Below are 10,957 nucleotides of genomic sequence, written 5' to 3'. Positions count from 1 at the left end.
ACTAAACATTTTTTCTAATTTAAATTTAGATAGTGTAATTTTAAATTCCATAATTCCAAATTTTTAATCTTTAATATTACATTTTTAGTGTTTGAAAAATTTATTCAAAGTTGGATAATAGAAAATTATGTTAATAAAAATTGTAGGCTAATTAATAATTATTAATTGCTTATTATTTTCTTTCTCGACTTATCCAAATCATTGCTGATTCATTGCAAAAGCCTAGGGTATTTCAAAACTATTTTTATCGCAATTTTATTTGATAAATTCATATTGAAGATTGTGTTTATAATTGTAAAATACAATTTTATTTCCTTAATATTCAATTATAATTAAAATTTAATTTTCAATTAAATAAAAATTGTTCCGATAATTTGTTGATAATTTGTCAAGAAAAAGGAAAACAAAATTGAAATTAAAAAGTATTTTGAAAATAAAATTAAAATATTTTTGAAAGTACATAATTTTTTTAATTTTCGAAAAATTGTAAAACAGGAAATGACTTTTCCACACTTCTAGACGTGGAATTGCTTGAAAAGTGGCGCCAACTTGTGTCAAACACTTCAGTACAAAGAGGAATAGAATAATTTTTTAACAGAAAAAAATAACAAATCTCTCAAAGTATTTTATTGTTAATTTAAAAAAATACAATAATTATGTTTAAATTTCAACTTATTTGTTAATTTATCAAAAAGGAAAAAATCTGACAAGAGATTTAAAAAAATTTTAAACTATGAAAAAATTAAAATTAGAAAAAAGAATAATTAAAAAATTTAGTGTATTTAAATAATTTATTAATTTAATTCAGTGTATTATGGAGGCAAGAAAAATTCATAGAGTCGGGGATTAATGGAATTTCAGCATCCCTGATACGCTGGTCGTCTATGAGCAGGCGCCTTTTGCCACTTTAGTCAGGATGCTGAAGAGATTCAAACTCAAAATCCAGCGGTCTCCTCAGAGCCACACGAGTGGTCGTGCGATTCATAACGAGAGCAATTGAAAACGTAAACGAATTTTCAATTTTTCGACATGTGCGCGAAAAAATGCCGCGACATTGTCAAAGTCAAGTGTCTTCTTTTATTTATTATTGGGGTTATTTCTTCAATCGGTGAGTAAACTTTAAAAAATTATTTTTATTTTTTTCATTTACAATTTCGGATAAATGCGATGAGAATTTATATTTATATTTCATAAAATAAATAATAGAAAAAATCATTATAAATTTTAATTTTAAGTTTTCTTATTTAAAATTCTAATAATAATTTTGAAGATAAACAGTAATTTTTTGCTGAAAACATTTTTTATGCATAACATTTCTTAGTAAATATTTCAAATTTTTTTTTCAAATTATTATCTAAAATAATTGTTTAAAACAATAGAGTCAAACCTGTCGAAATGCAATTCAAGATTTAAAATTTTTTTGGATTAAAAAATATCCAACAAGAATTATTTTCACTTAGTTCCAGAATTTACTGTAATAAAATTTAAAAAATCCGATGTGCATTTCGACAGGTTTCACTCTAGTTTAAAATAATTATTTATAATAATTGTTTAAAATAATTATCTACAAATAAATTCTTTTTGTTGAATTATTGCCTAAAATGATTGTTTAAAATAATTTTTCAAAATTAATCAAAATAATTATATATATTTATCAAAATAATTGTTTAAAACAATAGTTCAAAGTAATTGTTTGAAACAATAGTTCAAAGTAACTGTTTGAAACAATAGTTTAAAATAATTGTTTAAAACAATAGTTTAAAATAATTGTTTAGAATAATTTTTTAAAATAATTATTAATTACTTTTTTTGTATTTTATTAAATTTCTTCTTTAGTTCTGCAAACAATAAACTGAAATTAAAATAAATATTTCTTTATCGAATGCTTTTTATGAATGCGTTTTGAATTTTCTGTCAAAGTGAGATTAAAAATGTAGGTTTATTTATTAAATAGAGTTTATAGCGGTGTTTTTTGAAAATTAATTATAAATGACTCTTTGTTTCCCTGATACTGAATTTCAGTTTCTCTCTAGCTACATTATACATCAGTTACAATTGTATTTGAGAATGTTTTTGTGTAACTCCATTAAACAAAAGTAAAAGTAATTTACTCAACCTTTAACGAAATTGTAATGAAACTCATTCTAGATTTTGAATAATGAATTTTATTATTTTAGTTTTATTTATTTTTTTTTTTTTGACTTCTTTCTTTACAGTGTAAATAACTTTTCCAATTAAATTTATCAAAAAAAAATGTAAAAAAAAAGTTTTAAACTTAAAAATTTTTACATTTAAATTTAAATTAAAAAAAAATTTTAATTATTTTAGTTTTATTTTTTACTTTCTTCTTTATAGTGTAAACTACCTTTTCCAATTAAATTTAACGAAAAAAATGTTTAAAAAGTATTTTACTTAAAAATTTTAATTTAAATTTAAAAAAACAAAATTTTATTATTTTAGATTTATTGTTTACTTCTTTTTTTTATAAAATAATTTCTCTAAAATTAAATTTAACGAAAAAAATGCGAGTCAATTATCAGGATAAATAAAGAAATTAATGCGTAAAAATTCAAAACACTATTATTAAAATTCTTTGAAAATTTTTTTAATTTGTTAAGAAATTGTTTTAGAAATTATGTTATAGAATCGCATTAATATCTCTCGAATATTTAGAGCGATAAGCCATATTATATAATTTATATGGACAATTTATTCAAAATTTAACGAAACGTTCAGCAAATATAATGCAAAATAATGTTGCGTCAATTTATGAATCGTTGGGTGTTTTCTCATCCGAAATTCCATAATTTACACATCTGTAAATAAATTGCATCAAAATATTAAAAAAGAAACATTGTTTTCCATTCAGGAAATAATGAAATCTTTTTTACATGAAAAAAGAAAAAATTTTAAAAATCAGAAAATTAAAAATTTGAAAAAAGTATAGTCTGGCCTATATTGGAATATTTCTATAGGATTATATATATAGTGAAAAGAGAATCAATTTGATGGACAAAATTTGTCAAATATAAAGTTGGATTTTCATGCTTTTCCAATAATTAACAGCTTTATGCATTTACTAGCTTAGAATAACTTCCTGAGTAGAAAGTTCTGTATATCCGACGTCAATCTAGCCAGGGAACTGTAGTAAAGTTGAAGGATAACAAGAGTTGCTCTCGTTACTCCTAATTTTACGCTGGGTTTTGTGTGTCATATTATGTAGTTTGTTATTATCATAATATATTTCAACTTTTGTCTTTTCATTGTTTTGTGATTATTATTATTATTATTATTATTATTATTATTATTATTATTATTATTATTATGATTAACAGTATTTTATTATTCCTTCCTCATAAGATGGGTAGAGTTTCACGAAAACAATAGTGTGGATTTCGATTTTGATCAATGGTCGTAAAATTTTCTAGGATTATTATTAATTTAATTATTATTAAACCATCATTAATTAATTCTTTAGTGGTAAAAATTATTTTCAAGTAGATAAAGTGCAGTTAGTTCATTTATCAATAGACGGAATTTATTTTACTATATCTTTAAGTAGAAAGAGTGTAGTTAAACCAGACAGTATTTTTAGTAGCAAAAAATGTATTTTTATACATTTATTTTTTGTTACAAAAATTAGTTTTTGTTTAGCAAATTTACAAGTAGGTTGATAAATTAATGGTGATATATATAAAAAATATTTAAGTAGAAAAAGTACAGTTAGGTCAGACAAAATAATTAAAAAGAAAAAACAATTTTTAATTTTTATGTTAAGCGCCAATATTCACTTATTAGCAAAAAGTTACTAAATTCTACTTTTAAGTAGATTTTACTTTTACTATTCAGGCAAATAATTTCAGAATATACTTTTTTAGTAGAAAAAGTGTAGTTAAGTCAGACAAAATTATTTCTAAAACACAATTTTATTTTAAAACACAATTTTAGCAGTAGAAAGTAGTTCTATAACGAAATTTTTCTTTTAAGTAGATTTTACTTTTACGTTTAAAGACCAATAATTTTAAAATAGATTTTTTTGAAAAAATTAGAAAAAGTACAGTTAAACCAGACGCAAATATTTCCCAGTCGAAAATTTTTTTTTTTAATTGGAAATATTTGCTGTTAAGTTTAAAAAAATTGTTTTGTCATTTTTCTTTTTGTTCAATAAAATTTTTTAATGTTAAAAATTATTTTTAAGTAGCTAAAGTACATTTTAGTCAGACTAGAGTCAAAAAAATGTATTCTCAGAGAAAATATTTGCTAAAGTAAAAAAATTGGTTTGTTATTTGCATTAAAAAAAATGAATTTTCAAGAAATTACTTCCAAGTAGGTGAAGTACAGTTTAGTCAGACAAGAGATAAATAAATATTCTCAAAGAAACTGTTGATTATTAAGTTTGAAAAATGGGTTTATTACTTACCTTCAAAGAAAATTAATTCTTTGATGTTAAACATTATTTTCAAGTAGGTAAAGTACAGTTTAGTCAGACAAAAGTCGAAAAAATATATTTTAATAAAAATTGGCTGCTAAAGTTCGTTTTTAAAAATTATTTATGCATTATTATTAGGTATTATTATTATTATTTTTAGTAGAAAAATATTTTTGTTACAGAAATGCACTTCTGACTAGATAAATTACGCCTTTGTGTCGAAATTAACTTTTTAAGTAGAAAAAGTACTGATTTGTCAGACAAAAATTGATAAAAAAATTGATAATCTAATAAATAATATTTACTTTTTAAGAAGAAACAGTAGTTTTATTGAAAAATTTTACATATAATCAGATAAATAAATCACATAACTTCAAAATTTATTTTTCAAGTAGAAAAAGTACTGTGTAGTCAGACAAATTTTTTTTTAAATAAATTTTATTCCAAATCTGGAAATTTTTTACTTCGTTACAAAAACTACTTTTTGTACTTAAAAATGTATATTATTTTTCGGAATATTAATTTTTTTAGCTTAAACAATTTATATCTGACCGAACAGTTGTTTTTCTAATCAAAATACAGTCTGTCTTTGACTAACTTCTTCTACTTAAGAAAAAATTTTGAACCCATAGAAGTAAATTATATAAATAGAATTAAAGTTTACAAACGAAAAGTAGTTTTTCTACTTCAAAATAAACTAGTATTCTACAGATTAGATATTTTTTGGCTGACCTTAGTCTACTGTTTCTACTTAGTAAAAAAAATTTTGAACTGTATCAAATTTATTCAACTTCCTAGTTCCTAGTAAGTAACACACTAGGAACAAAAATTTTTTTTCCTATTTTTAAAAAGAAGAAAAATTCTAACTTTTAGAATAAAATTGAAAAAAAAATATTTTGTCTGACTAAACCGTACTTTTTTCACTTAAAACGTAATTTTTGTCTGCATGGAACAAATTCGTTTAGTTAAAAGTTAAAACTGTAATTTTTAGCAATTAAACTCCTTTTTCTACTGAAAAAAATCTTATTCTCGAGGATATAAATTTTATTGACCAAAAACATTATTGTCTGACCAAAGAATACTATTTCTACTTGAAAAGTAAAATTTGAGTTTGCAGGACAAACTTCACTAAATAAAACTAAAAGTTTGCAATAAAAATACTTTTCCCACTGAAAAGCAAAAAATTATTTTTGAGAGTATAAATTCTATTAAATAAAATATTATTGTCTGGCTAAACAATACTTTTTCTACTTAAAAATCAAAATTTGACTTTGTAGAACAAATTTTAATAAATAAAACTAAAATTTCGTTATAGAAATACTTTTCCTACTGAATAGGGGAAAAGTATTTTCAAAAGTATACAAATTTTACGATCTAAAAATATTATTGTCTGTCTTTTTCTACTTAAAAAGTAGTTTTTGACCCTTTTGGACGAATAAATCAAATTAGAAATTAAATTTATGGCGAAAAGTATTCTTTTTACTCAAAAATAAACGATACTTGTAAAGAATAAAAATTACATCTTTGTCTGACTTTAGTCAACTTTTTCTACTTATTAAATGAATTTTGTATTTTAGAAAAAATGTTTCTTTTTCCCTAATAAATAACAAATTTACTGTTTTGACAAATTTCACACCTGACTAGGTAAAATAGTGCTATAATTTTAAAAGTAGAAAAATTACTTTCTAGTCAGACAAGGAATATTTTTTTAGAATAGATTTTTATTTGCAATTTAAATACTCTCCTTATCGTTGATAAAATTATGTTTCTAATTGTAAAATTATTAATAAATAAATTTATTCACGTCTGATCAAAAAGTACTTTTTCTACTTGAAAATTAAATTATAATTCATTTTGATTCCATAGGACTAATTTCTCAAAAATTGAAAATAAAATTTTTCAAAAAAATACATTTTCTTAGTAAAAACGATGAAATTACTTCCTAGAGAATAGTTTTTTTTGTATATCAAAAACCGTTCTTGTCTGACTAAATTTACTTTTTCTACTTTAAAAGTAAAGTTCGACCCGAAATTATTTATCTAGTTAGAAGAACAATTTTTCAAAACAAAACTGCTCCTTATACTTCAGAAGTGAACTTTCATTGTGAGTTTGTAAAGTGTTTTAGCTGAAAATATTCTTGTCTGTCTAAACTATACTTTATCTACTTAATAATAACTCCTAACACTATATAAACAATTTATCTTGAAAGTAAGTAACAAAACTACTGTTTCCAGTTAAATAGCTAATATTATAAGTTGTTTTAGCTAATAAATTCTACAAAAGGTCGGAAATAAAAAAAAATATTCGGAGTAAGACGACAATCGAAGTTTAAAAAAAGTAAATGAAATATAATATAAAATAAAAACAACAGAAATAAGTGTTGTTAAAAAAAATCTTGATCCTATTAGATAAAGAGTCGTCCTTTTATCAGAACAAACAAAAATATCCTCAACAAAGAAACTTATTGGAATTTTTTTAAGCATACGAATCAACATATCGAGTGGCAAACGGATGCTATCAAAAATATATTCCACATACATGCAAAAGAGTGCAACAGGTTCAAAACAAACAGAGCATTGGAATATTGTTGGTTATATTTTTCTCCCGATATAACGAAACTTATTCGAAAAATATAAAATTACCTTTTTTTTCTCTTCTACCTTCAAAATCCAATTCTTTTTTCTTATCTCTTATCTTATATATAAAATTACGTACAATATTATTTAAAAAAATAGAAATTTTCTAAATTTTCTCAAATAGAAGAATTTTTAAAAATACAATAATATAAGTAAATAATTTCAACTCCTCTTGTCAGAAGTAATTTCATAATTGCAGCTCTTGATTATAATATATCCAAGGTACTATAGAATCAAAGCTAGAACTGTCAGAACAGGAAGTCGATAAACCAGATCTGCATGGATTTGACAATTAATTAACTTGTGTGACGTCACGATACTAGGAGTGTACATCTTAATTAAGAGAATTCTCGAAATTAATTTACAAAATATGGAAAAATTGTGTTTTCAAATTTTTCTTTATATGGGTAATTTCTAATTTTTATAAAAGTGCCATAGTATTGAACTTCGATTTTTAATTTTTTTTTTAAATTTCTTTATTTCATATACTCAAGAGTAACAGACCTCGGACAATTCGGATATTATGACTTTTTCGACTTTTTTCGACTATTTTCAAAAAATGCGACTTTATTCGACTTTTTTCTATGAACAAAGTAAATCAAAATTCTTAAAAATTTAATTTTTCAGACCTGGTAAAAATTTGGAAAAAACATGTTCATATTATTTTATGATTAAAATTCTTTAAAAATTTTATTATTTTTTATATTTTTCAAAAATTATTTTATTTTTAAAAGTATTTATCAAATTTCAAATTATTTTTAATAGATTTTATCAAATTTCAATTGTTATTGTTAGATTTTATCAAATTTCAATTATTTTTAAATATAGATTTTATCAAAATTCAATTGTTATTATTAGATTTTATCAAATTTCAATTATTTTGAAATTTTTTAATTGTACATTTAATTAATGTACTATTATCTTTCAAAAATTATTTAAAAATATTAAAAATAATTAATTTTAAGAACTTCTTTATTACAATTATTTGTTAATATTATACCTTAATAATATTTTAAAGTAAATAATTATTATAAGAATTTTCTATTTTTTTTTAATAATTGATTTAGAGATATAATTTAGTTAAAAATTGTAGAAAATAATTGAATTTTAGAAGGAGTATAGTTTTAATTTTTAGAAAGTATTTTAAAGTGTTTAGAAGAATTTTATTATTTATAAACGTAATTGAAATTTTGACAACAATTATTTTAAATTTTTTAACACAATTGAATTTCTGAGAAGAATTTTATTACTTTTGAGAATAATTGAATTTTGTCGAAGAATTTTGTTATTCATTTTTATAGATAATTAAAAATGTAGACGACCATTTTTGTTTTGAAAATAATTGAATTTTTGCGAACAATGTTATTAATTTTGAAAATAATTAAATTATTTTAATAAATTTTGTTATTTTTGAAAATAATTGAAATTTTGCTATGCATTTTATTACAATTTTTGAAAATAATTGAATTTTATAGAAGAATTTTATTGTTTACAAAGATATAATTCTAATTTTGAAGAGAATTTAAAAAAAATGTTTGAACAAAAATTTTGCGAAGAATTTTTATTACTTTTGAAAATAATTGAATTTTTGTTTTTAAATAATTGATTTAGAGATGAAATTTAGTTAAAAATTGTAGAAAATAATTGAATTTTTGAAGGTTTAGGCTTAGATTGAGGTTAGTTTTATTTTTACGAATGTATTCAGTAGAATTTAATTGTTTATAAATCTAATTGAAATTTTGACGAGAATTTTTTTAAATTTTTGAACAGAATTGAATTTCTGCGAAGAATTTTATTACTTTTGAAAATCATTGAATTCTTCTGATGAATACTATTGTTTTTGAAAATAATTGAATTTTATCGAAGATTTTTGTTATTCATTATTTACAAAAATAATTGAAATATTGACGATCATTTTTTTTTATTTTTTGAAAATAATTGAATTTCTGCGAAAAATGTTATTAATTTTGAAAATAATTGAATTCTTGCCAGGAATATTGTTAATTTAGAAAATATTTAAAATTTTGTAAAGATTTTTATTGAAATTTTTGAAAATAATTGAATTTCATAGAAGAATTTTATTATTTATAAAGATAATTGCGATTTTGAAGATAATTTAAAAATTTTTTTGAACATAATTGAATTTCTGCGGAGAATGTTATTACTTTTGAAAATAATTGTAATTTTGTTTTTAAATAATTGATTTAGAGATTAAATTTTGTTAAAGATTGTAGAAAATAATTGAATTTTGGAAGGACTATAGTTTTCTTTATTGGAAAGTATTCAGTAGAATTTTATTATTTATAAACGTAATTGAAATTTTCACAAAATTTTTTTTTAATTTTTAAACATAATTGAATTTTTGCAAACAATTTTAATACTCTTGAAAATAATTGAATTCTTGTGATTCTATTGTTTATGAAAATAATTGAATTTTGTCGAATAATATTGCTATTCATTTATAAAAAATAATTGAAATGTCGACGAAAAAAATCGTTTAATTTTTTTAAATGATAAAAAATTGCTACATTTTTACTATGAAAATACTTTTCTTTCAGAGAGAATATGATAATTTGAGAAATTTTTCTAACTTTTTTTTTCTGAATGCTATTTTACAGGAAATATTGAACCATGTGAGAAAGTGACATTTTAACTTGTGTAACCTCTATCATAAAATGGGAGAAATGACACATTTTCCGAACGTGAACAAACGTTGCATTATCCATATCGCGCGGTTATCAGAAACGATCGTTATTCTTGCCAACACACGTTTATATATGAAAAACCGATAACTTGCTACACGAAAGTTCACTTTATTGTCATAATAATATTACAATTGACATATAAAAATTGAACTAATAAACGAAAAAAAAAGACGTAAAGTTCTATTTTTATTACTATTTTCTTTTTTTTTAAAGGAAAAAGAAAAATTAGCTTCAATTTGAAACAAGCCGTATGGATAATAGTAAAAGGCTCTTGTAAATTCTTGGCAGGAAATAGATCATGAATGAAGAATAATGGATTTTTTATGTCGGATGTAGTGAACAGAGCGCGGTTTCCATGTGTCATTTTTTTACCCCTTTAAAGCTCATAAAATGCACAGTTTCATGTTGGACATAAAATTAAAATACACGAGATAATGTTTTTTATACTTTGTCTAGATTTCATCTCATTTTTTTCTGCTTCTTCTCTGCTCACGTCTTTTAAGCTTTAGCTTAGTTGTTAAATTATTTCAACATTTTTTTATATTAAATATGACAAAATTAATAATAGAAGAAATAATTCTTTTGTAAAATTTCAGTTCTAAGTAACAGAATAAATTTTTTCTTGTGGATTAAGTAAAAATGAGGTTTTAAGTAGAAAAAACACTGTTTGGTCAGACAAGAATATTTTTAGCTAAAGAACTTATTAACATCTAATATTAAATTTTTGAGTCAAAAAAAAATTTTTGCTGCGAAATCTAAATACATAGATAAATTACTCATTTTGGATCGAAATTTACTTTTTAAGTAGAAAAAGTAAATTTAGTCAGACAAGAACGTATTAAGTAAAAAATAATTCTCTAGAAAATAATTTTCTCATTTTTATTTAAAAAAAAGTAATTTTATTGGTAAATTTCACTTCATAAATTTAACTATAAAATCAAAATTAAGTTTTCAAGTAAAAAAAAGTACTGTTGGTGCAGACAAGAATACTCTTAGCGAAAAAAATTGATAAAAAATTTATTTATTTCCTTTCTAAGTACAAAAACATTTTTGTCGCAGAAGTGCACTTCTAACTAGTTAAATTACTGTGTTTTTGAGTCGAAATTAAATTTTTAAGTAGAACAAGTTTTATTTCGTCAGCCAAGAAATTTTTTGTAGTTAAAAAACTCCATTCTCTCATTGTCAGA

General features: G+C 21.7%; 1 protein-coding gene across 1 annotated transcript in view; it reads left to right on the top strand.

Moving 5' to 3' along the window:
• The first annotated feature begins 971 nt into the window (after positions 1 to 971).
• LOC122502161 (sushi, von Willebrand factor type A, EGF and pentraxin domain-containing protein 1) overlaps positions 972 to 10,957 on the top strand; it is a 240,126-nt gene continuing 230,140 nt past the window's right edge. Inside the window, exon 1 of the mRNA XM_043612086.1 lies at positions 972 to 1,108. Coding sequence (XP_043468021.1) covers positions 1,030 to 1,108 — 79 coding nt within the window. The 5' untranslated portion in view covers positions 972 to 1,029. The remainder of the gene's footprint in view (positions 1,109 to 10,957) is intronic.

This window comes from Leptopilina heterotoma, unplaced genomic scaffold, assembly GCF_015476425.1.
Source record: "Leptopilina heterotoma isolate Lh14 unplaced genomic scaffold, ASM1547642v1 Lhet_220, whole genome shotgun sequence".
NCBI classification, from domain to species: domain Eukaryota; kingdom Metazoa; phylum Arthropoda; class Insecta; order Hymenoptera; family Figitidae; genus Leptopilina; species Leptopilina heterotoma.
The sequence above is the reverse complement of the archived record's forward strand: the minus strand, read 5'-3'. Positions and strand labels throughout refer to the sequence as shown.